This window comes from Pyrus communis, chromosome 7 (genome assembly GCF_041283825.1).
Source record: "Pyrus communis isolate YQ-2024b chromosome 7, ASM4128382v1, whole genome shotgun sequence".
NCBI lineage: Eukaryota > Viridiplantae > Streptophyta > Magnoliopsida > Rosales > Rosaceae > Pyrus > Pyrus communis.
The window spans coordinates 28,837,168-28,865,164 of NC_142571.1; the positions used below are offsets into that span (position 1 = coordinate 28,837,168).

A 27,997-nucleotide genomic window follows, 5' to 3' on the forward strand; every position below is an offset into this window, starting at 1 on the left:
TTTAAAATGACTGAAAACGCTTTTAGAGAAAATATTTTTGGATTCCAAAATCACTTAAAATGTTTTATGCAAGAAACATAAGTTATGTGCTTTTTCCATAAAGCATTTAAGTAATTTTCCAAGATTTACTTGCATCTTTCTAAAGATTAGTTCTAAGAATATTTTCACTAAAAACACTTTCAATTATTTTAAAAAACATCCATACAATACAAGTTCTAAATTAATGTGGCCCAATAGGAAGAAAGGAATTTATTCCATCAAGTCTGGTTACAAAGTAGCGCAGGATCTTAGTCGCAATGGGGAGTTAGGGAGGAAAGGTAATAACGAATCGAATAAAGTGTGGTCCATTATCTTGGAATATTGATGTTCACCGGAAGTTGCGCCACTTTGTTTGGCGATGCTGTAAGAATGTGTGGGCAGTTAGGGCAAATCTTTGGCGAAAAGGAATACGACTTGACACATCTTGTCGTAACTATGGTGTTACAGAGGCGTCCTAGTGTCATATGTTTTTTCAATGCATGTATGCAAAGGTATTTTGGTTTGAGAGTCTAATCCAGCTTGATTATAATTTGATGCTAGTTTGGTCGAGTTTGGCTGAGTTGGCCTTTTATGTTTTGTTAAAGTTTTTTTTATTGAGGACCTCTTGAATGTTATCTCGAATATCCTCATTAATATTAGTGTTAATTCTTAAAATAATAACGAAATCGCTATCTTTTCGTCTTAAAAAAATGTTTTGGGATCAAGGACTTGTAATTTATACCAAATGGCAAGTTATTGAGTTTGAAAAGTTACATGTGTAAACAGATAAAAAAATTTATTATGTTTCAGTGTATAACATAGTCGATGGACAAAGAGTTGAATGAACGGTCAATGATCTGACCCTAAAAAATAATGAGGGGTAAGAGGGAGAGTTTCCTTGAAATTGAGTAGGAATCGGATACACAAAGAACTATTTGTATTCGTGACTAATTGGAGAGAATCGAACATTGAAACTATCCTAATTCTAACCAGTTACTCCATTAAAGTTGATTTTCTTTGGGCTTCAATTTTAAAAGGCCTGTTTACTTAGCAATAAGAATTTTGGGTCAGATATTGCTCAAACCCGATAAGAATCTTGGGTCAAATAATGTTGAACTGGAAGTCAATTTTTTTCCATAGAAAAAAGGGATTGAAAATAACAGGAACACTCAACATTCCACAGGCATCCATTTGAACAAAAATACAAATAAATGAATTTCTAATTTATTGATGAATTAAATCGAATTGCAATAAAAGAATACATGCTTTTGTTTGTTTTTTTTCCTATTTTCTACTAAGCTATATGCTGTATCACTTTGTGTACTTGTATTCCTGCCTCTCCTTGAAAATGTTGACCTAGTTATTAGCTTTTTGTATCTTCTAAAGCGGCCTGTAATAATTTTTTTAAGGTCAGTTCAATGGAATTAATGAAAAACAAAAATACGGAAAAAACTTGGGTGCAATATACATGTCAGTAACTTTCCAATCACTCGAAGAAAGATACTAACAAGAGATATATCCCGGTTGTATATAAGAATCGCTCCACAACTACTCCCCGAAAATCACACAAGACTGGTACCTGAGCTGATGGGATGAGGTTATGGCACGTAGTGTCACAAGGATATGGGCAGTCAATTTCCTTTGTTACCCTTCTGCTGAAGTACCAGTCACCCACTGCTCCTGCAATTGTCTGTAAAAACACCTTATTAGTCCACAACCTTTACCCAAATCTTCTTACTTTCTTAGCAATATGAAATGAGAGAGGATCCCGTCAGATCCTCCAATCACATCCGTTTATCATACATCGTACAGTCAGTTTTTATCAGGAATTGTTTATATTCAATTTTAAATAAAAAAATTTACAATAATTTTTAACCGCACGATATACGATGAACGGTGTGATCGGATCCTCCTGGATATGAAATTACATGGATTTCCTTAAACTATAGCAATATTAACAATATTACCTTATTATGTACCCTTGGAGAATCATCACCAAACCATGTGTCCTGAGACTCACTTTGGCAATGAGCAAAACATGAATTGAGGAAAATCCCTCCGCTTCTCGAATATTTGTAGAACAGTCCCATTGCAACGATCATATCGCGCCTGTATTCTGACAATTGAAGAAAGAAAAAAAAAACGAGGATTCAGATGACGCGCGTTCATAATCTTGTTGGTTAATGAAAATCATGCAACTGGAAGGAACGAAAAAGGAAAGAATTGAAGAACCTTGCAATGTATTTAACTGTTCAGGGTTGCACGCTGCCGGATTCAATTTGCAACGGTTCCAATGTCCGTGCGGATCTGCTGAGGCCGGCACCAATATGTGATGGAACTGTGGACATTACAAGGTCTATTGATTAAGAAGGACTAATTACGTGCATCACGCGACAAGAGATGCAGGGAGAAAAAGGGTATGAAAGACGTTGCAGCTAGGTTTACGCCTACTCAATAGTTCGTACCTGGTAAACATCATAGGCTGAGTTCAATATGAAGAAAGGTGTTGTGATGAACTTCAATGCATACTGTGGAAAGAAACACTGCATAAAGGCAAGGCAAATGTTAAAACAACATGTGATTACAAACCAAAGACATGCATTAATCGGCTAAGAGTTCAGGGATGGACGCTACGAAAATCTTACCAGCTCGGGATAAATGGAATTCTTCGTGCAGTTCTCGTCCAGATTCTTCTCTACTCCCTGCCATCCATGTACTTATAAGAACATGCGAAATATATAATCGAGAAAAAATTTGGTTTGTTTCAGCATTAGAACATGTTACCTGTAGAGTCACAAGATCTTTTACGAAATACCTCATGGTGTGGTTCAAAGTTATATCTCGTCTGCAACCAAATGTGACACCGAAATTTCAAGATATACACATTAATTAACTGACATTTACTTTGGAGTTGGAAAATGAACGTAATGAACTTACTCATCGAGAAAGAATCCGGCGTCACTCAAGCATTTCACACTGGTATTGCTTGGTAAGTAGTTAGTGAAGCTGTTACAGTGCAAAAACGATGCTAAACCCCCAGCAGAACAACCTGATAGCAAAGCCTAGAAAACAGATGGAATGCAATGAGTAGTTGAATTCGAATGTCCAAGCTCGCATCGAAAATGTCTACGCAATTTCTTTGATCCGCGTTACCTTACGTGCTTGTCCTAAACCTTTCGGCAGAAGATCAAGGATGATTGCTTCCCAAATCTTTTGCCCTCTAAAATAGAGCAATGATGTCTATCACATTCATTTCACACGCGCATTACATGCAAAGAAATGATCGGTTAATTAAGTATATAACGTTGAATTTTACGGCAGGGGCGACATTGATGTGAAAATATTGTTGATAAAAGTGTGAAGGTTAAGAATGTAGGAAGGAAATATTTGTTTAGAGAGAAATACCCCGTTATTAACTACTGCATCTCCAGCAAATGAAGCTCCATCACAATATCTAAGCTTCACTCGGTTCCAGTTGTAAAAATCTGGTTCAATATTAGAACATAACGGTTAAATTTAAGAATATAACAATATCCCAAATGATTTGAGTGCATGATTTTCACCGAAAACGTTTTCAACCATTTTAAAAGCATTTATAAACGAGCTCTAAATAATTATGTTAGCCAATAAAAGCTATCAAATAATTCACATATCAAGCTTACATATTCGCTCCGCACTTGGCATGTAGATGCAGACCAATAAGAAAGAGAGACAAACATGTAGGTTTAGGCTTTTAGCCCACTATTTCACCGTGCAAACCAACAAATGAGTAGGAAAGAAGAATCAAACTCAACACCATTCAAAAAAGACTCACAACCACTAGTCTAAAGCTTAGAGGTTGTTTGATAGCCATTTCGTTTCAAAAAAAATTGAAATCTTGTTTGGTAACTACTTGCAGTTTTCAGTTTGCTAATTGAAATTGAAAGTAGTTACCAAATAAGATTTTAGTTTGTAGTTTTCAAAAAAGTGAAAAGTGAAAACTAAATTTGAAAACGAAATGGTTATCAAATGACCCTTTAAGTTTTCAAATAATAGGCCAACAATATGTATCAAACTTACACCTTTCTCATGTAGAAATTAGTTAAACCCATAGGAAAAGAGAGACAATCGTATAGGTGTGACCACAATACAGACCAGCCAATATTTAAAAAAACGAGCCCTAAGGGGTGCCTAGGCGGCTTTGGAGGTGGGCCGGTGATGAAAACGCCTCTACCCAACGGGAGTAGGCCTAAGCTCACCTAGACGTGGTCGAGGCATGCATAGACGACTGAGGTGGACCTAATGCGTTCAACTGGGCTTTTTTTTATCCCCTAAAAAAAACTGCCCAAGTTCAAGTTCACCTAGCCTCTATGACATACCCTCCAAGTTCAAGTTCAACCATACTATATGACATACCTCCAAGTTCAACTAGACTATATGGCATACCCTTCAGCTAGACTATATATTAATAATTTTAGGTTGTGAGGCTATCGCCTAGGCGGGCTTATCCGTGAAACGCCTTGGCTTCACGTTCGCTTTTTAAAACATTGAGACCAACAAAGAAATAAAGAACGTAAATCAAACTCAATTCCGTGCTCAAAGAAGGCACACAACTACTAACCCTGAAAACTTAAGTTGTCAGATAACGAGTCAACAACGTATACAATGCTACAAATTGCAAATTGAACGTATTGGAAGATAAGATAGATTAAGTGGATGAAACTATGCCATCAAGGACTGGACTAAGAGGTCAACATCTTTGAGTTACTGTAGTTTTGCCTACCCAAGTAGATTCAGAACTTTCAACTGGACGACCAACAGCAAGAAAAAATGACAAAAATGGAAAGGCTGGACCTGGAAGGATGGTCAGCTAGATGAAGCTCCCACTCTGAGAAAATAGCTGTCATCTCTATTTTTTTCACGTGAAGGGACAACAGAAAATGCAAAGGAAACATGGACTGTCCGCCATGCACAACTTCCACTAGATCACAAGACCCACATTCTTCAAATGCATGATTAACAAAAGTGCTAATCTTTTCTTTTCTTATGATTAAAGATCTAAGTAATTCAACAGCATTTGGAATTAGTCGTAAATTATGAAATCATTAAATGCAGAGAAACAAATCTCTCTTAGCTGTATGTCAAAACATATAGACCTAAATTATGAAGGCAAAGTATGGGCTAAAGCATGCGAAAATGTGATGGCACATATGGACCACAAGATTGACTCGTATGAGTAAATAGAAGGAAATTTCGGCAAGGTTGTGTGACTATAGAATGAGATTTACTTTGGATATTTGTGTCCAGAGTCTGAGAGATCCAGATCAAGAAAGAGAGATATTCGGAGCGTTCAAGTTTTTGTGAAGTGAACCAGTAAGATGACTAATGGGGGTCACATGATTGAGTGATTTGAATTTTTCAATATGTAGGCTCTGAACACAGAGATCTGAAGTGGATCTCAATGCTTTGACTATGACATCTCTTGTATTAAGTGTCTCGGTGAGATCGCTAGATATGAGTTAAACTGAGAGAAACTTAAGTAAAGTTGTTTTATTATGACAATTTCACACTAAGTAAGACTAAGGTGTAGTAGAATGAAACTAAAATATAAAAGTCTTGTGCTTTCGTGAAATGCGTCTTTTGTGATTATAGACATTCATACCCAGGTTTTTGTCAAGTTAAATAAATGACTACGTATTGCAGATGATTTAATTACCTGGATTAAGAGATGCATTATTGCTGAGGATTCCAGAAAAGACTTCCCACTTGGTCATATAACGTGTTGATCCTCTTCGCGTGCTGGCTCTGTCAGAGCATGATTTTACATCATTGCACCACCCTCCACCCTAATTCAATTAATCAAACGGCTATGATTTAACATCATGATTTATGATTACGAATGCAAAACTTAAAGCTTGATCATAAAGTTTCCCCTTTGGAATTGGAACCCCACACACCAACTTACCTAACTGGTTTAAAATTGATCAACATTGCGTAGTTCACAAGTGAACACAAACGTCACAAAGTAGAGGTCCCAACGAAAAGAGATTTCAGGAACATGATCCGATAGATTAAGTGTAATAATACAAATAATTATAAAATTAAAAAAAAATTTACACTTGATATATCGGGTCATGTTTTCGACACACTTTATAATAAGTATTGCAGAAGAAAGAATCAAACTGAATACACTCTTAATTAATTAATTACTAATCTCAACTCAATAACTTTAATTTTGTATTAGATTTTCATAAAAAAAAAAAAAAAAAAAAAAGTCATGACTGCGATCCGTACCCGAATTGGCAAACCGGACAAAATCAATTGTTGCTTTCAGCCAATTAGATGATGCCACGACAGCAGTGCGGCTGGGCCGAAGCCGCCCACGGTAATAATGCAAATTTGTATATAGTAACGCGCACAAGACACAAGACAAAGTAAAAAACAACGGTGTCGTATTGGTTTGGTTTCCCAATCGTACTCGGAGGCGGAAGTCCAAGCACAAGTGGAAGTCACGGGTGGCTCTGGTGAGTCACGACTTGCCGACAAAAGTCAATTGATTTAAAAGTAACTACTTACTTTGCGATGTAGTATAACAGTATTTTAAGTCGATTATTCTTAATTGTATTTATTAACTTTAAATATTACGAGATGCTAACCACGGTGTGTTATTTGCTTGAGAAGATATTATAGTGACAATTTATAACATGCATCCATGCAATAACTAGACTTTAACTTTCAATTACTGTAGCATTATTTCAATTTGATTATTAAACGTATTAACTTTAAATATCATTAGACGTTAACCATTATAAAGTATTGACTCAGTATTGACTCGAGATTAGGGGTGGATGGACATTGAAACTAAGGTGATCCCAGACAGCCGGACCGCCCGAAGTTTAGTAATATATATGTAAAGGCCTTCCAAATATTTATTATGAGTTCCTTTTTACTTACTAAGTGCTTAATGTAATGCATGTTAGGCATATCTCAATAGGTTATGTCGACAATACTCCGATGAATTTTCTTTATATCACTCATCAGATTGCTTCGGTACATGTCGATATGTGCACAACATGATTAGCAGACGACAAGAAGCTCACCAAATGCTTGACAAAATACTTTAGTAAATAAACTGAATTTTTTATTTGCACTCCATCTAAAATACTTTTTTTTAACATGACTCCTAATGTTCGAATCCTGATCCCCTTAAGATAATGTTATAATTGACAATTATTCTTAAGATGCATCCGTCAAATAACTAGACATGTGGCGAGATGCAACTGAATAGAAAGAAAGCACTTTTGCCTCGCGGACAGGCTTTTATATTTTCAAAATAATTATAAAAATAAAAAATAAAAAAAAAAAAAAAAAAAGAAGAAGAGAATTACCTCAAACTGCAAAAGCCAGTTTCTTGCTCCGGCCCCGAATCCTCTGTGCAGATGATACGCAGGCAAACTCCCATCCAAGCAAACTAAATAAATAAACAAACAGAAAACCATTTTTAATCTTTCTTTTATTACATAATTACAAGTTGTTGAGTTAATGAGAAGAAACTTACAAGCTCCGAGAGCGGAACCGCGTTGGACAATGGTCATCTTCACCGTGAGGCGCCGCTCCTCTGCATAAATGCGCCGAGGAGCGCACGCTAGCAGAGCCGTCGTGATGGCGACCAGGACGGCATTGACATGCATCATCGTCTTCTTTATACGCTTTCTCTTCTCTAACGTCGATCTTTCACAGCCATACGTGAAACTCACTGTATGTAATGACTAGCTTTCTTGTGCAGATTTGTTACCAAAAAGAGAGAAGAAAATCGAGGCTTGAAGGAGATGGAGGTGTTTGTCGTGTTAATGGTGGAGCCGTGGAGGTGGTGGGTTTTATAACCGATGGAGGAGGATGATGGGTGGTGGAGGTGGTGGCCCTGGTGGGTCACAATTCTCAAGTTGGATTGGGTTTGTGGGCCCCACCCGCCCGACTTATTTGTGTGATGGGCCCTACTGGTTATATGCATTATGGTTTCGACCGTGGATGGTCAACCCAAAACCCAATTAAGAACGGTGAGATTTTGGGTTAGTTGTAAATGGGGTCTTAATCTTTGGGTTGGTTAGAGGTAAGTTAGGTGATTAACCACTTTGAATTTTGGGGGCCAATACGTGGTTTTCAAGTTTGCATGCCAGAATTTGCGGTCAAAGTTGATTACAACATAGTTTACTTCTGCATTCGATTCAAATTCGAGTCTCGTTATTTATAGTTGGCATCCAATAATTATTTGATCTAAGTAAAACTATGTTCCTACTCTATTGAACTTGTTACAAGGGATGGTTCAAAATTCATATTTTTATCCTTGTCCTTATTGAAAAGATAAACAAAGTATTGATAATCACTTAAAATTGACACGAAGAAAACCACGTTGATATTATTGATTACATGACATATTTTCTTGTGAGTTAAAAAGTTAGGTTGTATACATGTGGTTCAGTATTCTAGTAGATAGCAAGTTGTTGGGTTTTCACTCATGCGTCTCGGATTCGAAACTCTTTCCTTCCCCTCTTCTTCTAAATTAGTGTAATAATTTCCAATTATCTCCACTTTCCTATGATAGTAATTTAAAAAAAAAAAAGTTTAAATGGATAAATTTGGGAACACATGAATAATTTCCATAATCTATTGGGTCCTCTTGTTTGGGTTACTACTTGCAAGGCTGTTATATCTAAGTTTCTAAGACGATGGATCTATCATCTATCAAGCCTCAATTATCATAATTAATGAAGACTTGACATGTGATTTGCAACTTACATGCTCCATCTTTGCATTTAATTTTCCTTAATGTTGTGCTTTTAATTAGGATGTGACATATTTGCACTAACATAAAGCTTTTGATTCAATTATCTGAAATATAGTCGATGTTATAAGCTAAGGAAAAAAAAAATATATAGTCTAGCTATTATAAAGTTCACTTTTTTAAATTATTGTATAAAATGTATGTGTTTTCTTTTATACCCGTAAATACTATACGAAAGTTATTTCTTCATTTTTTTTTCCAAACTTTGTTAGAAGAAATTTATAATTTAGATGGTTAAGAATATTTACTCATATATTTGAAATTTTTTTGTTTGACAACGCTCCCTAGAAATATAATAAACTTCTCTTTTTTTTTTTTATCAAATTCCATGAGTCCAAACGAGGCCCAATATGCCAATCCAGCAATTACTTCGTTGCAAGTTGTAACGCAGCAAACCCAACCCAAAGATGACAACATAAAAATAAGAAAACTAATGAAAATGGTTTTAAAACTTTGAGTTTTAACGATAAAGACAAAATAAAGTGTAAAATAAATAGTACCAAAAATGACTTTTTGGTGTAAAAATATGATTTTTCGTTAAAGTAAACAGTATTGAGAGCTTTTCGTTAAAGTTTTCTAAAAATATTCCATCATTACTTGCAAATAAAATAGGGAAAATAAGAAGAGATAAAGTCAATTACATTGCGACCCATGTATAAGATAGAATCAAGAATACAACCCATTGTTGGGGGATAAATTCAGAAAATCGTGAAAGTGCTGGGGCGAAAATGAAAAACTAGAAAAAGTTGTTTCCCATTGTATAGAGCTCCGAGAAAAGAGACCTGCTTTGCTTAACCAGATAGGAAGCAAAGGTTTTTCAAAGCCTTCAAAGTCCAAGGTTAGTCCTTTCAACAAATCACTTTTATAAACTCCAAATTCTAATTCCAATTGGCTTAATTTTCTCAGATCTTTAGCTATAATTGTATGTAAATTGCTAAGAAATCTCAAAATTTGGTACTTGGTTTTGTAAATTTACTCAAGCTTGCTTGTTCATTTGGGTTTTGATAAGGGGTTGTTTGTTTGATGGGGAAATGTAGGAAGGGAAATGAAAATTTGACATTTTGAGTCTTACCCTTTGTTTGGTGGCTGAGAAAATTGAGGGAAAAGGGTAGGAAAATGTTAGAGATTGATACTTTTGTGTGAGATTAGAAAAGAAAATGTTAAAGTTTGATATTTTTGTGTGAGATTGGATTAGGGTCCTAACGGAATTTCCAAAATAGTCAATTCAACGTGCCCAATTGTGGGTACAAAGTATAGCTGAGATAGGATTTTGTAAGAAAGAGATGCAAAACCAAGTTTTTGAGATTTTTAAATCTTTTGCAGAAGTGAGTTGGGCCGTCCTCCGACGCCCAAGTTCGAATTCCCCTCATTGTAGAGTAGAGTAGTACAGAATATCGCCTTGTCAAAAATCTCTTCCTTCTCCCATTGATGTAATATGGTGTGCTCGATATGATTTTGAATAAGGAATCGAATCAACTTGAAAAGTTGGCAATAAACTCTTAACATTTTTCTCCTTGATGTTTGGCAGGTTGCATAGGTTTCTCTGCTCAAGTGTCGGACGGAGAAAGCTTGCAACTTTGGTTCCAAATTCTCTGACCGTTTGTGTTACTTTATATGCATTGAATTCAAGTTTGAGACAAGAATAATAAATTGTGTGGTCAATTAGTTATGGAGCCTCTCTGGAAGCTTTTTTATTTGCTGGAGCCTGCACCTATTACTCTAGTTGTAACGGCAGTAGGCGTGACTTTTGGATCTGCATTTCGTGCTCTAAATTATGGGAAAGAAATGGAGAAAAATCGTGACTTATCTGAAACATCAATTACATTAGATAGGTCCCAAGCACTCATGATACCGGTGATGAGCTCTATAAGCTTGCTTTTGATGTTCTACTTGTTCACTTCCGTCTCACAACTCCTCACTGTATTCACAGCCGTTGCCTCCGTCTCCTCCCTATTTTTCTGCATGTCTCCTTATGTAGCCTATTTGAAGTCACAATTTGGTCTTGCTGATCCATATGTGTCAAGATGTTGTTCCAAATCATTTACGCGAATCCAAGCGCTGTTATTGCTGTTATGCATTGGTACAGTTGCTGCTTGGCTTGTTTCTGGACATTGGGTATTGAACAATTTGTTGGGCATTTCCATATGTGTTGCCTTTGTGAGTCATGTCCGTCTTCCAAACATTAAAATTTGTGCGATGCTTCTTGTCTGCCTATTCGTATATGACATATTCTGGGTTTTCTTCTCTGAGAGATTTTTTGGGGCGAATGTCATGGTATCAGTGGCAACACAACAAGCCTCGAACCCAGTTCATACTGTTGCAAATAGTTTGAGTCTTCCTGGACTGCAAATGGTAACGAAGAAGTTGGAATTGCCTGTGAAGATTGTCTTTCCCAGGAACTTAATTGGTGGAGAGATTCCTGGAGGTGCCAGAGACTTCATGATGCTTGGTCTCGGTGACATGGTATGACATCCCTTTTCAACAATTTAACTACTGTAACTTAATATAACTAATGATGGCATTTCTTTTTAAGTTATTGCACTGATCAAAGTCGTGCTGCATTCATATTTTTAATTAGAGTTTAACATGCCAGACTAAGAATAAGATTTATTATGTTATAAGCATTGTGGGTTAGTCCCTAAATCTAGTTAATACTTTTTGAATGTTCCGGTTATGTTGATTATATTCGATCTGGTCATTAAACTAATCGTTAATTACTTGATTTGTCTGGGTCTTCATTTTTTTGTGTTCATTTTCTATGTCTACAAATTAATTGGTACAGACTACCTTTCTCATAATTGCAAGCCTGTAAGATTCTCTTTGTTCTTTAGCGTATTATTTTGACATGATCCTCATGCATGTTCTACTCGGAGCAGTTACTCTTGCCCCAAGCAATTTATATTTTCTTTTGTTCACATTGCAGGCAATACCTGCCATGCTACTGGCATTAGTCCTAAGTTTTGATCATCGAAGGAGCAAGGATTTGGTAAATCTGTTAGATATGCATTCCTCAAAGGGGCACAAATATATTTGGTATGCCCTTCCTGGATATGCCATTGGCCTGGTTACGGCTTTAGCAGCTGGCATCTTGACACACTCACCTCAACCAGCGCTTCTTTATCTGGTAAGTTCTTTTGTTGTTTTTAAAGTTGATTTGTATTATCTGCTCTTCTCCCATGAGAGGCGATGGATATTGCCGCTTTTATGGTCTGGATTAGAGGGTGCTTTTTTGATACGACCAAGAGCTTCCGTTGGCTTCTAGCTCATAGAAGATTTGATTGCACGGTTTGAGTCTTGACCATCTCTTTTAATACTCCTGCTTTATTGGTGAATGTAGGTGCCTTCGACGCTGGGACCAATTGTTTTCATTTCTTGGATAAGGAAGGAACTAGCGGAGCTATGGGACGGACCCTTGCCAAGCATGAACGACAAGGCTCACCAGATTGAAGTATGATCCTCGTATCTGTGCGGCCGCTCAGCTCAGTGCTTGCTTGCAGAGCAAAATGAAAGTTGTACATTCCTTGGAATGGAGAATCCTCTATTCCAACTTGAAAAAACCAAAACCGATATAGGGAATTAGCAATCGATGTTTATTTTCCGAATTTTGATACTTCAAATATTTCCGATCCAATTTCTTTGGCAACTACTGAATGAAATGTACGTGTCAATCTCGTCATACCTTATTACAGAAACATCTTTGAAATAAAGAGATTATATATTTTCTTGGTAAAACTGATCAAGCAGATGTCTGAATAGGAGAGAAATGAGAAGACAGCTTAAACAGAACAACAGACAACATAGGGAGAAAAACACACTTCAACGGAACTAGAAACCGCAAAAGAATTAAAACATGTCGTTAGGACAGGCAAAGCGTTGTTGCAAGGTACTCACTGTCCTTAAGTGATGGTGAGCATGACCACCGCATTGATTACTGCAGGATGAGTGATTTAATCTTTATTCGACATATAAATCTCAAAATTTTGAATTTCTTTGGCAATAGTTAATAACTTAATATACCGGTGATACTCACCATAACAAAAATGCTCCCACTCTAGTTCAAAGGGTTGGTCTTTTGTCTTTATCAATTGGCCTTACGTAATGTACCTTTTTATCTACATTTTTTGTTAAAAACGGGACTAACTGATAGTTTCGTTACATCAATCTACTCTTTTAGGGGCTGAAAAGACTTGCAGATAAATTTCAACATTTCTCTACCCACCATCGTATGATCCACTAGCCTCATAAATCATCTCAAAAATGTACTGTTTAAATATGAGTTTAAAATTCATTTTCAATCACTGTTTTTTATGGGGTTGGATTGGACATCACATACTCTCAAATTAAGGCCCAAAAGTAAACAAAAGTTCACTTGGTTTGGGAAACGACATGTCGTGTTTTATTTGAGAGAAGCAACGAGAAACGGCGCCGTCAACTGTTTTCCCATCCCCTCCTTTACTTCTTTCAGTCTCTGGAGTTGCAGAGATTAAGAGAGAGAGAAAGACCCAGAAGAAGACGAAGAAGAATTCGAATGGGAACTTCAGTTCAGGTAACGCCGTTGTGCGGCGTCTACAACGAGAATCCGCTGTCGTACTTGGTCTCAATCGACGGCTTCAACTTCCTCATCGACTGCGGCTGGAACGACCACTTCGACCCCTCCCTCCTTCAATCCCTCTCCAGGTCTCTCTCTCTCCCTCTTCAATTCAATCTCTAACTTGCATTCTATTCGGAGCTTCAATGGTGGAATTGCGGTGGTGCAGGGTAGCTTCGACGGTGGATGCAGTGTTGTTGTCGCATCCAGATACACTTCACCTCGGCGCGCTTCCGTATGCCATGAAGCAGCTCGGCCTCTCTGCACCCGTCTTCTCCACCGAGCCGGTTTACAGATTAGGTCTCCTCACTATGTATGATCAGTTCCTCTCTCGCAAGGTAGCTCCACAATCAATCCACAAATCATAATTTTATGCGAATTTACAGATTGTATGTATTTGGTTTTCTAATTTTGGTTAATTTTGATTTAATTTTTGTTTAATTTTGCAGCAAGTATCAGACTTTGACCTTTTTACACTGGATGACATTGATTCTGCATTCCAAAATTTCACCAGATTAACCTATGCTCAAAATCACCATCTTTCTGGTATGCCAATAAACCCTAATTATTATTATGCATTATACATAAATAATATAAACTAATATAAGTAATGGTGGAGTGAAAACGAATGTATTAATGTATATAGTTTGTAGGCAAAGGAGAGGGAATTGTGATTTCACCCCATGTGTCTGGGCATCTCTTGGGTGGTACCGTCTGGAAGATAACAAAGGACGGGGAGGATGTTATATATGCTGTGGACTTCAACCATCGAAAAGAGAAGTAATTCTTCACTCTCTTTTTTAACTACCAGTGGAAGTTTGGTTATTTTTTATGTGTAGATGATGTTTTGGAATAAGGAATGATGATTTTGAATTGCTTACTGCTGTGATTTTCATCAGGCATTTGAATGGAATTAATCAATCAGCCTTCGTACGCCCTGCTGTTCTGATAACAGATGCCTATAATGCTTTGAACAATCAGCCTTATAGACGCCAAAAGGACAAGGAATTTACAGGTATCTTAAGTACTCTTATGAACCAGGAATTGAAATGTTTGTTTCTCTTCATTGTTTCGGTTTTTCTGTTGCAGAACATGTATGGAACAAACAACTATCTGTACATGTAAATGAATGTGGTTCTTTTATTCTGTGAGACAATTTTTTATTCTGGTTTTTATTCAGATGCCATAAAGAAGACTCTACGATCTGATGGAAATGTGCTATTACCTGTTGATACTGCCGGTAGGGTTATGGAGCTCGTCCAGATATTGGAATCGGTAGGGGAGATGAGTGCTGTTTTCTATCCTTATTACAACACCGCAACAATTTTATCTTGTCAAGTTTGTTGCATTTTTTGATATTGGTTCTTCTCATCGATTGCAGTCTTGGACAGAGGAAAATTTGAACTATCCCATCTTCTTTTTAACATATGTTGCATCTAGCACAATCGATTACGTAAAAAGTTTCCTTGAGTGGATGAGTGATGCGATAGCAAAGTCCTTTGAGAAAACACGTGAGAATGTTTTTAATTTGAAGTAAGTGGTCTTTTCTATGTGTGTTCACTCATGACTATTTGAAATTTTGAGTCACTAAGTAGAATATTACTGTTTCTGAACGATTTACTATGTATGTTTGCAAACATTTGCAGGCGAATCAGACTTCTAGTTAACAAGAGTGAACTTGATGATGCTCCTGATGGTCCCAAGGTTTACCTTATATACATTTTGGAGTATTTTATTTTTATTTTGCCTACCAGTTTGAATGACTTTGACACATCTGTCCAAAACAGGTTGTTTTAGCATCCATGGCCAGTTTAGAAGCTGGTTTCTCTCACGATATATTTGTAGAATGGGCAAATGACCCCAAGAATCTTGTCCTTTTTACAGAACGAGCCCAGGTATCCTAGGTTCTTGACATAACTATCATTTTCAGGCGTTAAATGTTATGATTAGCATTCTATATATATATATATATATATATTTTTTTTTTTTTGCATTAATTGGCACCATATGTTGAGACCTTAAGCTGCTTATGTAGTTTGGAAGTTTAGCTCGCATGCTTCAGGCAGATCCGCCTCCAAAAGCTGTTAAGGTTACTATATCCAAAAGGGTCCCTTTGGTTGGGGAGGAGCTAATTGCTTATGAAGAAGAGCAGAACAGAATAAGAAGGGAAGAAGCTCTAAGGGCTAGTCTTGTAAAAGAGGAGGAATCAAAAGCTTCTCATGGGGCTGATGTCAACACGAGTGATCCAATGATCATTGATGCTAGTAATACGCATTCTTTGCCGGATGGTAGGTTTGAAAACATTTTCTGTTTGAGAAACTTTCTTTAAATGGGCATGTCCTATTTGAATGATGTCAAGCATTTACTAATTCTTTTGACCTTTGTAGCGAAGCTTTCCATGCAAGTTCTTTTCTTCTGAGAAGCTTTTGTGATAATTTGTTGCAGCAGCAGGTCCACAAGGCAGTGGATACCGGGACATTTTCATAGATGGATTTACTCCTCCTTCTACCAGTGTTGCCCCTATGTTTCCCTTCTATGAGAATAGTACTGAGTGGGATGACTTTGGTGAAGTTATAAATCCGGATGATTATGTCATAAAGGATGAAGACATGGACCATGGAGCTATGCATGTAAGTTTTTATTGTGAATCATCATATTCTTTGGTTTCTTCCAAGTTTAATTATTATTCTTTTAAGTCTGAGCTATTTAGATTCCCACTCGGTCTGGGGGGATAAAACAAGTATAAGAATGGTCTCATATCTTAGGTGATGTTAGAAGGTTGACATAAGGTCATCTGAAAACCATCCTTATCAAGAGTTAAAAGTTGGACGAGGAATATTGTTTAGCATTCCCCATTGTAGTCAGATTCTTGATGTGTATATAAGACTAGTAGTGGGATCTCCGTGATTTTCCTGGGCATGTTAGCTATATTTGCTTGCCATTAATTTTTTTTTTTCTCTCTCTGAAAGTAACTTGTCTCTGGTCTACTACGTAAAATTGTTGCCATCTTTTTAAACAGAGATTTGTACATACCATTATGCTTCACTATATTAACATTTCATCTGCCTCAGGTTGGTGGTGATATGGATGGAAAACTTGATGAAGGCTCTGCTAGTTTGATACTTGACACAAGGCCTTCAAAAGTTGTATCGACTGAATTGACTGTAAGTAGAAGTCTGCTAAACTAATAGTTTTTTCAATCTTGACGTCAACTGAAACTAAGTTCTATTCTGGTTTATTCTCTAATTCAGGTTCAAGTGAAGTGTTCATTGATTTATATGGACTTTGAGGGCCGTTCCGATGCAAGATCCATCAAATCAATTCTTTCCCATATGGCTCCTCTAAAACTTGTAAGTTTACCAATTGAATCTATATAACCAGCTCTTGAAATTTACTCATGGTCAGTCTTTCAGGTTGGCCCGAGAATATTTATTACTGTCTTTTGAATAATCATCAGAAGTGTTTTTTCACTTAATAAAACAAACCTTATGGCATAGTATATGTTTTTTTTTTTCCTGGAGGTTTTGGTTCATGGAACAGCTGAGGCCACAGAACATTTGAAGCAACACTGCTTGAAACACGTTTGTCCGCATGTTTATGCTCCTCAAATTGAAGAAACAATTGATGTTACTTCTGACTTATGCGCTTATAAGGTAAAACCTTAGAAGAAAACTAATCTATTTATTAGTTGATCTGTGGCTCAGAAGTCCTAATTAAGTTATTTTCACATTATGTGAATGCAGGTGCAATTGTCCGAGAAGTTAATGAGTAACGTGCTCTTTAAAAAGGTAGCCTTGACAGCGTCAAGATGCACCTTATGTTGTCTATATCATAATCACATCGTCCTCACCATTCTGATGTAAATTGCAAACACAGGTCGGAGATTACGAAATAGCTTGGGTTGACTCTGAGGCAGGAAAGACAGAAAATGATATGCTATCTTTACAACCCCTCTCAAACCCACCTCCACCACATGAATCTGTCCTTGTTGGTGACTTAAAAATGGCTAATTTCAAGCAATTTCTTTCAGACAAAGGTGTTCAGGTACCATATCTGTTCATTGCTTAACTTGTTGGACTTTGTTTTGCCCCCAAAATTCGTTATGTGAAGTAATCTCAAGTTCTCAACTTCATGTTTTGAAGCCCAGAGATAGGGTTAAGCTCTAGGGAACTATTATATTTACCGCCATCTTGATCTGATGACCTTGACAGGCTGAATTTGCTGGTGGCGTGCTGAGATGCGGTGAATATGTGACATTACGCAAAGTTGGGGATGCAAGCCATAAGGTTGGTCATATACAGATATGCAAATAGTATTAGCACCCAATTTTTCAGTACTAAGAGTTCCATAGCTAGAGTTCTGGTTTGCGGATGGAAAGTCTGAGTGGCGTATTTATAATTTTTTCTTTTGTAGGGTGGTGGTTCCGGCACCCAACAAATTGTGATCGAAGGCCCCTTGTGTGAGGATTATTACAAGATTCGGGAGTATCTCTACTCACAATTTTATTTGCTTTAGGTAGAGATACATAATCTGTAACGCTTCTTGACGAACTGTAATTTAAACGAGATGTTAATTTCCAGGGATTTCAGGGAACACAGTAGAGTTTTAATTTAAATGCCAGACGTTTTCCGCTGAAGTTGTCATTGTGTTCATGCTTGACGGAAATCTTTCGATAGGCATCGGCAGTTCCTCTATTTTTTGTCAAGTCCAAGCTTGTTAACTTCAGTTAGTACCAAGACGGCAAGACATGCGTAAGAAAACAAAACATCCGAGTCGAATCAGTCACACATTTTAACCTTTTCATTTCGCAATATGTGATTGAGTTGGAACGATGCGACAAACAGAATAGGTAAATTACAATTTTATGCATTTTGGCATCTCAACGATGCAACATGTGATTGACTTTTTGATCCCTTGCCCGACCAATTCAGCTATTTGTATTTGTACTCCAGCAAACACCAGTAAATACAACACTCCAAATTTCGAAACACCAGTAAATGCAACACTCCAAATTTCGAAAAACTGACATCAAATTTTTCTTATGTAGTGATATTTCTCTGTACTTGTAAGCGAGAGATCTTAAGTTCGATTATCGTTTTGAATCACATTATCACTGGCTTGTGAGACTTAACATACCCCTCCCCTATATATCTCCTTTGTTAAAATAAGAATAAAAAATTAAAAAAAGTTTTATTCATCTCTTTATATATTTATGGAAAATTAAGAATTTATTAAGCAAAAGCATTTGCCCTTAGTCTCATTGCTTATTTTTCACCATGGAAACCTGGTTCCTCGTCCCCATAGCCCTCTGCGTCTGCTTCCTCTTCAAACCCCTTCTTTCTCCATTCCTACCCAGTTCCATCACCAAACCCAAGCTCCCTCCCGGGCCCCACTCCATCCCCATCATAGGCAGCTTCTTGTGGCTCCGGAAACCCGTCTCGGAGCTCAAGCACCTCATCCGCAACCTCCAGGTCCAATACGGGCCCATCATCTCCCTCCACATCGGCTCCGGACCCGTCGTCTTCATCGCCGACCGCTCCCTCGCCCACCAGGCCCTCATCCAGAACGGCGCCGTATTCGCCGACCGCCCACCGGCCTTGGCCACCAACAAGTACATGAGCAGCAACCAACACAACATCAGCTCCGCCGTCTACGGTCCCACTTGGCGCCTCCTCCGCCGCAACCTCACCTCCGAAATCCTCCACCCTTTCCGCGTCAAATCCTACGGCAACGCCCGCAAATGGGTTCTCGACATCCTCGTCAACCGCCTCAAAACCAAGTCTCAGTCCGAGACCGAAGGCGGCGGCGTCAGGGTGATCGAGCATTTCCAATACGCCATGTTCTGCCTCCTGGTTCTGATGTGCTTCGGAGACAAATTAAACGAAGAGCAAGTCAAAGAAATCGAGCGCGTGGAGCGCCAACGACTTTTCAGTATCGAGCGGTTCAAAATCCTTAATTTCAAACCGAAATTGACGAAGATTCTCCTCAAAAACCGGTGGCGGGAATTCTTCAAGATCCTCGAGGAACAAAGAGAAGTGATCGTCCCTCTGATTCGGGCACGACAGAAATCAAACAACGACAGGCTGGCTAGAAGCACCGACGACGACGACAAAGACGATGAATATGTGTTGTCTTATACTGATACGCTGCTAGACCTCCAGCTCCCCGACGGCAACGAAAAGCGGAAGCTTTCGGAGGACGAAATGGTCAACCTCTGCTCGGAGTTTCTCAACGCCGGCACCGACACGACTTCCACGGCGCTGCAGTGGATCATGGCCAACGTAGTGAAGTACCCAGAAGTTCAGGAGAAGCTCCTTGCCGATATTAAAGGGGTTGTGGGAGAAACAGAGGAGGAGGTGAGGGAGGAGGTCCTGCAGAAGCTGCCGTATCTGAAAGCCGTGATCTTGGAGGGCCTGCGGCGCCACCCGCCGGCGCACTTTGTGCTGGCGCATGCGGTGACGCACGACGTGGTTTTAGACGGACACTTGGTGCCCAAGAACGGGAGTGTTAATGTCATGGTGGCGGATATAGGTTGGGACCCGCAAGTGTGGGAGGACCCCATGGCGTTCAAGCCGGAGAGGTTCTTGGGCGGAGATGAAGGGTTCGACTTGACGGGGAGCAGGGAGATCAAGATGATGCCGTTTGGGGTGGGGAGGAGGATCTGTCCAGGGTTGGGACTGGCGGTGCTGCATCTGGAGTATTTTGTGGCGAATTTGGTTTGGAAATTTGAGTGGAGAGTTGTGGAGGGAGATGGCGTGGACCTCTCTGAGGAAGAGGAGTTTACTGTAGTGATGAAGAATCCATTGCAAGCCCACTTAATCCCAAGAGGCAAATAAGTGTGAGATTTTATTTTTTCGAGTTTCCAACCAACTGTATTATTACACTTAGTGTGTCGAGTCGTGTGCTTGTTACATTAAAATTCTCATTAAAAATGTAGTATAAATGTGGTATGAAAATGTAGTAAGTGTAAAATTACTCGTTAAGAGCTATTTATTTATATTTTAATAAATTATGAGTTGTTTATTGTATAGGAAGTCTTTTTTTTAGGAGTATTGAAAATAGTTGCTCCTATTTCCTCAGTTTGTTTTATGCTTTTGTATTTAAGTTGTAGTTTGTTGTATGAAGTTGTTTTTCCCGCGCTAAAATATTCTTTGGTTTCCTGCGAGAGTCTGCTTTTCTTCAACATTTCAAACTATGTTCAATCGTTAAATTCAACAGTGTAAGAGTGAACCGTATTTGCTACTTTGCTTGTTACTCCTCAAATCTCTTCTTCTTTTTACTGTTTATACTGATACAACTTCAAATGATCTACTTAGATTTGGCGAAGAAAACTATTTTGATAACAAATGGAGAATCATACGGTTTTTTTTTTTTTTTTTTGGTACTCTTCAAGATAGCCAAGAGTGGTTTTTTTAGACTTTCTCATAGAAATTACGTAGAGGAATCTAAATTCGCGAAGTTTTCAATGAATCATAACATAATGTACTAAAGATTTTGCAGTAGGTAACCACCAAAAATTATCACAGCACATTCAAACGATTACCACTAGCGAAAAATAAGATAATTTGAAAGGCAACCACCTTCAAAAAAAGGGAGGAAGAGGCAATCACCATTGCTCATCTGATTCTTAGCATTCTCCCTGTTGCCTCCACCAATATGCTCATCGCGGCTTGCCGCCAACACCACCACCATCTCTCACCATTGTCGCCTCCATCATCTTTAAGTATAAACGCTAAACTCCACATTTTGAAACACCATTATGTTTTTAGTTAGCCCAACAAGATAATATTTCACAATTATATACATCAATTTTACTTTTTATGTATTATCTCACTTTTTGAAGGGTCAAAATCCAAATTTAATTATTTTTCTCAAAAAGGAAAAATAAAGTAAATAAGTTCAAAACTAAACAAGTTTTTTGATGGTGGACAACGATGGTTTGCGTTGGAATACAAGTTTAATTCGTAATTGGTTTATGGAGGAGGAAGCAAGATTGATTTTGAGTATCCCTTTGATTTTATTTAATCCGGCGGATCCCATGATTTGGACTAAAGAGCCTAAGGGTATATTTACAACTAGGAGTGCTTACTTTGTGGCACGAACATGTCATGGTCTTGGTGGGGATGAACCAGTTGGATCTACACTAAATGAGGAGACAAAATTTCTATGGAAAGCTCTGTGACGTGCAAAGGTCCCAGAGAAAGTCAAAATATGTGTTTGGTGTGGGTGTATGAACACATTGCCAGTGAATTTGAAGAATAGACAGGCTTTTACGGAGGATATATGTGGGTTATGTGATAAAGAGGCATAGACAGTTGAACATGCTTTGTTATAGTGTCCACGATCAGCTGCTATTTGGTTTGGTAGTCCATTGGGAATTCGCATGTTTCTGAGGGTAGGGGAGGGCTTTGGTGGGTGGTTGATCAATATGGCAAAAACAATAACTAAAGACAATTTTGAGTTGATTCTTGTGTTGGTATGGAGCGTTTGGAAGGTCCGTAATGAGTTTCTTTGAAAGTGTGGATGCATCACCATTGGATGTGCAACTTAAAGCCCAAACGTGGCTGTCAAAATTCAAGGAATGGAATTCGTGTTCAGAAGTGGAAACATCCGGATTTTGGTTGGATAAAATGTAACTTTGATGCTGCTTGGGATGTGAATGGTTCATATGGGGGTATAGGGATTGTTGTTCGAAACTCAACATGAGGTTTCATGGCTACAATGGTGGTTCGGGAAATTGGAGTTAGCTCAGCGATGCATGCAGAGGTTGATGTTGTATGGGCAGGAGCTATGTTTGCTCGACATTGGATTGAGGAATAGGTGCAGGTGGAAGGGGATGCTATCATGGTGGTTGCTGTTATTCAGAATGCGGGAACAACTTTGCATGGTCATTTTGGTCACTTGTTTGCTGATACACGGCAGATCATTCAAGGGTTTAAGCAATGGAAGATTTCTTTCGGACCAAGAGAGACGAACAGAGTGGCACATCGGCTTGCACGGTTGAGTCTAACGATTGATCACCCAATTTCTTGGTTCAAAGAACCCCTTGATTTTATTTCTGATTTATTATTGGAGGATAGTCTTAATAGTTAATTTGGTGTAGAATATTATTTTTTCCTTTGATCGGGTTAAAAGCCTAGACAAGATTTTTATTAAGGCCCACTGTTAGCACCCTATTCTTGATTATGTACGTATTTCTACTAATAAATGAATATTGCACTTCATCTCAAAAATTCCAAAACAAAACAAAAACAAAACAAAAAAAAATACCTCCTCCATGTCCACCAATAGATAATAAAATCAAAAGTAAATTGTAGCAATGGTCCCTCAACTAAAAATCTATTACTATTGGTCCCTTAACTTATCAAAATGTGTAACTATAGTATTTTTCATCAATTTCGTCAAAATTTGTCAAAATAAGTTACGTTAGAATAACCATTTATATAATAAAGGTCCCTCAACTCATCAAAGTGTGTAATTATGGTCATTTTCGTCAATTATGTCAAAATTTTTGTCAAAACGAGTTATATTATAAGGACCATTGCTACAATTGGTTTAAAGTTAAGGGGCTATTTCTCCAGTTGAATTAAAGTTGAGGGACCAATAGTAATGAATTTTTAGTTGAGGGATCATAGTTGTACGTTTTGATGAGTTGAGAGACCAATGGTAATTGATTTTTAATTAATAGATCATTACTCCAATTGAGTTAAAGTTAAGGGACCATAGCTACAATTTTCTTTAAAATCAAAATACCACCCAAAAAAATAAATAAAAAGACAATGAAATTAAAATATCTGCAATTCAATAATTTCAATCTTCTCTCTCCCAAATTCAAGCTTGTAAAAGACCTAATTTCAACTTCCCCCACCGAAGCTTCTCTCTCTCGCTCTCTATGCGTTTCAATTGGGTGTAATTTCCCCCAATCCGAAACCAGCAGCGGTGAATTTCCATGGCGACAGTGACTGCAACTTGCTCTCCGAGCTCCCTCCAGCTTCGCTTCGCTTTCAATTGCGGCAATTGCGGTAAAGCATCCTCCGTTCTCGTACGTAGGCGATTGGGGAAGCTGGATCGTCGGGCCCGAGTGCTCTGCGTTGCTCAGGGCAATGAGAGGTCCGGGGCTGAATTGGAGCCCCGTCGCAATGGGGGTTCGTGGGTCGGGTCGAATTCAAATGCTGACGGGTTTAAAGGGTGGTCCAATTCAGATAATGGGGAAGAGTCATTGGACTCACAGAGGAAGAAATGGTTTTTAGGTAATAATTGTTCGACTGTATTAGATTGGCGTTTTCATATCATTTATTCTCTGTCTGGCTGCTAACATTTTTGGAATAGTTTGCTCTCAGGGACTGTGGGAGCTGGAGTTGCCGGAGTCGTTCTTGTTGCGGGGCTTACTTTTGCGGCATTGTCTTTGGGAAAGCGAAACAATTCAAGTAAGTAGCTGCCTTGTTTCTTTTGATACTAATCAAGCTCTGAATTACATGGACTGAAAATTTGATGATGTTGATGGAAATGGAAGTATTTGTATCTTGTATTGTTTATGGTTGTGTATGATATGTGTTTTATGGAACATGTTTGCCTTGAGCTGTAGTCGACGTATTTCTTGTTTTCGGCTATATGTTAAAACGTAAGTGGATGTATTCAGGCCCAAAACAACAGATGGAGCCGTTAACAACGCAGCAGGAGCGATCATTGACATATGATGATGAAAATCATAGAACTGCAGAAGATGTAGATGATCAAAGCAATGTGAAGAATGATGCCAGTAGTAGTCCGGAAGGAAGGACAGGTACTAATGAGGATTCTTCTTCATCTCCAGAAATTGATGAGTCTCCCAATGAAATTAGAGTTGAAAATGATTATGATATAGGAGATTTTAAAAACACATCCGGAGGTACTGAAGCCAATGCCATCAATAATGCTTCTGATAAAGGAGATTCACCACTTGAATCAACTTCCGATGACAAATCAGTTGAATCTGAAACATTCACAAGGAAATTTGATCTGTCTGAATCTGATAATGGCAATGATTCATTTGTTGCCTCTGAGATTGAGGGTTTTGACAGCAGCCTCACTGTAGGTATAGGAGATTTGGCTTCTGAACTTAAAGGGAACCTAGTCAGTGTCGAACCAACTAACTTGCAAGCCTCTGATTCAAACCTTAGCACTGAACCCCAGGATGGAATACCCGGGAGAAGTGAAAATCATATTTCCACTTTTGAGTCTTCTTCTTTAAGTGTCGTTGCACATGAATACAATGAACCTGTAGCTCTGGATGTTTCACTTACTTCACAGTCAAACACAATTTTAGAACCTCAGGTATCGTCTAAAGATAACATAGGGACTGTACCCTCATCTTCAACCGAAGAAAACCTTGAAATGAGCAAAACACTGCAGGTTTTAGCTGAGGGAATTAGTTCATCCCTGGAAACGAATACCATAATTGAAAGTGAGTTGTCTAGAAACAAGTCACAATTACCAAATGCTGGGAATTCCTTCTCTTCTGCTGGCATACCTGCTCCAACTGTAGTTTCTGCAGCTCTACAGGTGCCACCTGGGAAGGTTTTGGTTCCTGCCGTTGTTGATCAGGTTCAGGGGCAGGCATTCGCAGCGCTGCAAGTGTTAAAGGTATGATATATTGTCATATTTTGCTTCTAATTTCCTTGTTCCAAAGTCTTTACAACAATTTCTCTGTATGAACATTCAATCCTATTGTTGCATTTGAGTCCTTTAGTTTGACAAATTTTGAATTGGAAATCTTCGACACAGATTGCGATGTTGTTCTCATTATTTTTTATGGTTTTGGTTGCATAGATGTTAAGCCAGTTTCCTTTTTGTAATTTGAATATGACAACTGTTTCAGGTCATAGAGGCTGATGTTCAACCTGGTGATTTGTGTACACGACGTGAATATGCTCGTTGGTTGGTTTCTGCAAGTAGTGCTCTTTCAAGGTATAAAACCCTCCATGACAAGATATAAATCTTCACAACATATAGTCTCTTTTTAAATTTGTGAGGCATATTATAGGTCTACACGTACTGACATAATTTCTTCGTGTTAACTGTAGGAACTCAATCTCTAAAGTATATCCTTCTATGTATATTGAGAATGTTACTGAGCTTGCATTTGATGATATTACACCTGAAGACCCTGATTTTCCATCCATTCAAGGTTTGAGCATGTTAGATTTCTGTGGTGTAGCGTAAGTGATAGTGTGATAGGCTTTGTTTGCTTATAGTTTCCCTGCATCCATTCAGGTTTGGCTGAAGCTGGACTTATTTCTAGCAAGCTGTCAAGAAAGGATATGCGTTCTTCCATGGATGAAGATGACAGTCCTTTCTACTTCTCTCCTGAAAGGTAGTATATTTTATTCCTTGTAATGTAGTGCTCTCTTCAGTTTGTTGTTTCATTGAAATCACTTGGCATTATTTTGGTCTAGTTCTAAATACGCCGGGTGTATCTCCTCCAAACCAATTATCCTGACTGTTCATGATTGAAAATTTACAAGTACTTGTTTCATTGCATGGTCTCATTACCTTTGGAAATTAGCTGCTCTAGTTGTGAGGCCTTGCAGTATTTTTTTAGTAACTTATCTATATTTGTTTAATATGTTTCTCTGCTTGCATTTAAATGTTCATCGATTTGCTTTTTGTTCCAGAATTTAGGCGAAATTACATAGGTAATGGTTTTTCTTATTTTCCTTTTTTTTTTTGTGCAATTCCTTGCTGCAGCCCTCTATCACGGCAGGATCTTGTAAGTTGGAAGATGGCCCTAGAGAAAAGATATCTCCCCAAAGCTGACAAGGAGGTTGTTAACAGTATAAGCTTGTTTTCAGTTTTATTCTTTTTGAGCTACTCTTCTGCTTGTAGGTCTAAATACTAATTCTCTACTTATTATTCTGAATTATTAATTCTCTACTTGTTATGTGCATTTGCACAGGTCCTGTACCGAATTTCTGGTTTTATAGACGCTGATAAGATACATCCAGATGCATGTCCTGCACTTGTTGCTGACCTATCTGGAGAACAGGGTATTATTGCTCTTGCATTTGGTGAGTCATGGCTCGTAACTGTATTTCTAATATTCACACAATTTTACGGGTTTGATAGTTAACATTTCTTTCAATTTTGATTTAAAGGTTACACCAGACTCTTCCAGCCGGATAAGCCAGTAACAAAAGCCCAGGCTGCTATTGCCCTCGCAACCGGAGAGTATTCTGACTCGGTGAGTGAGGAGCTTGCACGTATTGAAGCAGAATCTATAGCAGAAAATGCTGTGGATGCACATAATGCTTTAGTAGCTGAAGTTGAAAAGGATGTGAATGCAAATTTTGAGAAGGATCTTTCCTTGGAGAGGGAAAAAATTGATGCCGTTGAGAAAATGGCTGAAGAAGCAAGACGTGAATTGGAAAGGTTAAGGTCTAAGAGAGAGGAAGATAATATTGCCTTGATGAAGGAGCATGCAGCTGTTGAATCGGAAATGGAAGTTCTGTCTAAGTTAAGGCATGAGGTGGAGGAACAATTGCAGAGCGTAATGAGTAACAAAGTAGAGATATCCTATGAAAAAGAAAGAATTAGCAAACTTAGGATTGAAGCAGAAACCGAAAGCCAGGAGATTGCACGCCTACAGTATGATCTAGAGGTTGAACGGAAAGCCTTGTCCATGGCCAGGTATTTAGCTTCCAAGTCTTATGCATCTGTTAGGCATCTAGTGAATTCGTATTTTTCACCCAACATTCTAAGACTTTAATCTTTTTAATCCAGGGCTTGGGCTGAAGATGAGGCAAAAAGAGCAAGAGAACATGCTAAAGTACTTGAGGAGGCTAGAGATCGCTGGGAGAGGCAGGGAATCAAGGTAGTTGTTGACAACAACCTCCGAGAAGATGCCTTGGGTGAGGTTACATGGCTCGATGCTGGCAAGCAGTTCTCGGTTGAAGGAACTGCCAACAGGGCGGAGAATTTAATGGACAAGCTGAAGGCACTAGCCACAAATATAAAAGGAAAATCCCGAGATATAATTGATCAGATCATCCAAAAGATAGCCTTGCTCATATCCAATTTGAGGGAGTGGATCCCCAAGGCAGGAAAAGGGGCTGCAGAACTAAAAGACGCCGCCATTTCAAAGGCCAGTGGATCGGCCCAAGAGCTGCAGCAAAGCACCTTGGAGTTTAGCTTGGCCGTCAAAGAAGGTGCGAAGCGTGTCGCAGAAGATTGTAGGGAAGGAGTGGGGAAACTCACTCAGAAGTTTAAGGCATGACCGCGATCTCTTAACAGTAAATTTTGGACGTCGGGCTGTTGAGTAGTCAGAAATGTAAAACAGTTTTGAGAATTTGTCGATGAAGGGCACAATCCATCAAGATTCGTATAGAGTCTATTTATACCATTGATGCTTAGCTAGGCAGTCTTTTGTAATAAGTACACAATCACATATCTGAACCGAAATAAAATTGCCCCCTTACACTTTCAATGGAATGGTTAGATCCAGAAAATAAGATTTGCCTTGAATCAAAGATTTGTTGTGTTCATTTTACTCTAGTTTTTTTATTTCGTCTTATTTTCCGTCACTCCAAAGTCAT

At 38.3% G+C, this 27,997-nt stretch overlaps 5 protein-coding genes across 8 annotated transcripts; 4 read left to right on the forward strand and 1 right to left on the reverse strand.

Moving 5' to 3' along the window:
* Nucleotides 1–1,226: 1,226 nt before the first annotated feature.
* On the reverse strand, nucleotides 1,227–7,849 carry LOC137733384 (Pectinacetylesterase family protein). Its single transcript, XM_068472537.2, has 13 exons — nucleotides 7,556–7,849; nucleotides 7,386–7,468; nucleotides 5,714–5,843; nucleotides 3,424–3,503; nucleotides 3,172–3,258; nucleotides 2,956–3,080; nucleotides 2,803–2,863; nucleotides 2,664–2,720; nucleotides 2,484–2,561; nucleotides 2,251–2,356; nucleotides 1,986–2,134; nucleotides 1,598–1,708; nucleotides 1,227–1,408 (listed from the first exon to the last, which is right to left on the reverse strand). The coding sequence occupies exons 1-13, from the start codon at nucleotides 7,689–7,691 to the stop codon at nucleotides 1,382–1,384; spliced, it is 1,230 nt and encodes a 409-aa protein (XP_068328638.1). The 5' UTR covers nucleotides 7,692–7,849; the 3' UTR covers nucleotides 1,227–1,381.
* Nucleotides 7,850–9,526: 1,677 nt separating this feature from the next.
* LOC137733385 (signal peptide peptidase-like 1) lies at nucleotides 9,527–12,571 on the forward strand. The gene is made up of 4 exons (XM_068472538.2): nucleotides 9,527–9,677; nucleotides 10,368–11,302; nucleotides 11,763–11,963; nucleotides 12,177–12,571. The coding sequence occupies exons 2-4, from the start codon at nucleotides 10,508–10,510 to the stop codon at nucleotides 12,291–12,293; spliced, it is 1,113 nt and encodes a 370-aa protein (XP_068328639.1). The 5' UTR covers nucleotides 9,527–9,677; nucleotides 10,368–10,507; the 3' UTR covers nucleotides 12,294–12,571.
* Nucleotides 12,572–13,148: 577 nt separating this feature from the next.
* On the forward strand, nucleotides 13,149–18,063 carry LOC137733383 (cleavage and polyadenylation specificity factor subunit 2). Of its 2 annotated transcripts, none has more exons than XM_068472535.2 (18): nucleotides 13,149–13,516; nucleotides 13,597–13,765; nucleotides 13,877–13,973; nucleotides 14,081–14,207; nucleotides 14,327–14,442; nucleotides 14,608–14,702; nucleotides 14,809–14,960; nucleotides 15,074–15,131; nucleotides 15,215–15,322; nucleotides 15,463–15,715; nucleotides 15,873–16,057; nucleotides 16,499–16,591; nucleotides 16,679–16,777; nucleotides 16,949–17,080; nucleotides 17,171–17,215; nucleotides 17,304–17,471; nucleotides 17,639–17,713; nucleotides 17,841–18,063. In XM_068472535.2, exons 1-18 carry the CDS (start codon nucleotides 13,368–13,370, stop codon nucleotides 17,940–17,942), a joined length of 2,223 nt encoding a protein of 740 aa, XP_068328636.1. In that variant the 5' UTR covers nucleotides 13,149–13,367; the 3' UTR covers nucleotides 17,943–18,063. The 2 variants fall into 2 exon arrangements, with proteins under 2 accessions (XP_068328636.1, XP_068328637.1); XM_068472536.2 differs by having other exon boundaries at nucleotides 13,251–13,516; nucleotides 15,876–16,057.
* A 581-nt stretch (nucleotides 18,064–18,644) lies between these two features.
* Nucleotides 18,645–20,455, forward strand: LOC137735442 (cytochrome P450 89A2). The gene has a single exon (XM_068474866.2). The coding sequence runs from the start codon at nucleotides 18,704–18,706 to the stop codon at nucleotides 20,261–20,263; it is 1,560 nt and encodes a 519-aa protein (XP_068330967.1). The 5' UTR covers nucleotides 18,645–18,703; the 3' UTR covers nucleotides 20,264–20,455.
* Nucleotides 20,456–23,205: 2,750 nt separating this feature from the next.
* LOC137733738 (uncharacterized) lies at nucleotides 23,206–27,931 on the forward strand. 3 transcript variants are annotated; one of them, XM_068472907.2, is made up of 11 exons: nucleotides 23,226–23,677; nucleotides 23,768–23,854; nucleotides 24,067–24,210; nucleotides 24,292–25,049; nucleotides 25,285–25,373; nucleotides 25,490–25,593; nucleotides 25,680–25,779; nucleotides 26,154–26,229; nucleotides 26,362–26,473; nucleotides 26,561–27,092; nucleotides 27,186–27,931. In XM_068472907.2, the coding sequence occupies exons 1-11, from the start codon at nucleotides 23,377–23,379 to the stop codon at nucleotides 27,676–27,678; spliced, it is 2,796 nt and encodes a 931-aa protein (XP_068329008.1). In that variant the 5' UTR covers nucleotides 23,226–23,376; the 3' UTR covers nucleotides 27,679–27,931. The 3 variants fall into 3 exon arrangements, with proteins under 3 accessions (XP_068329007.1, XP_068329009.1, XP_068329008.1); XM_068472906.2 differs by having other exon boundaries at nucleotides 23,206–23,677; nucleotides 24,067–25,049; XM_068472908.2 differs by having other exon boundaries at nucleotides 23,215–23,677; nucleotides 23,757–23,854; nucleotides 24,067–25,049.
* The last annotated feature ends 66 nt before the right edge of the window (nucleotides 27,932–27,997 follow it).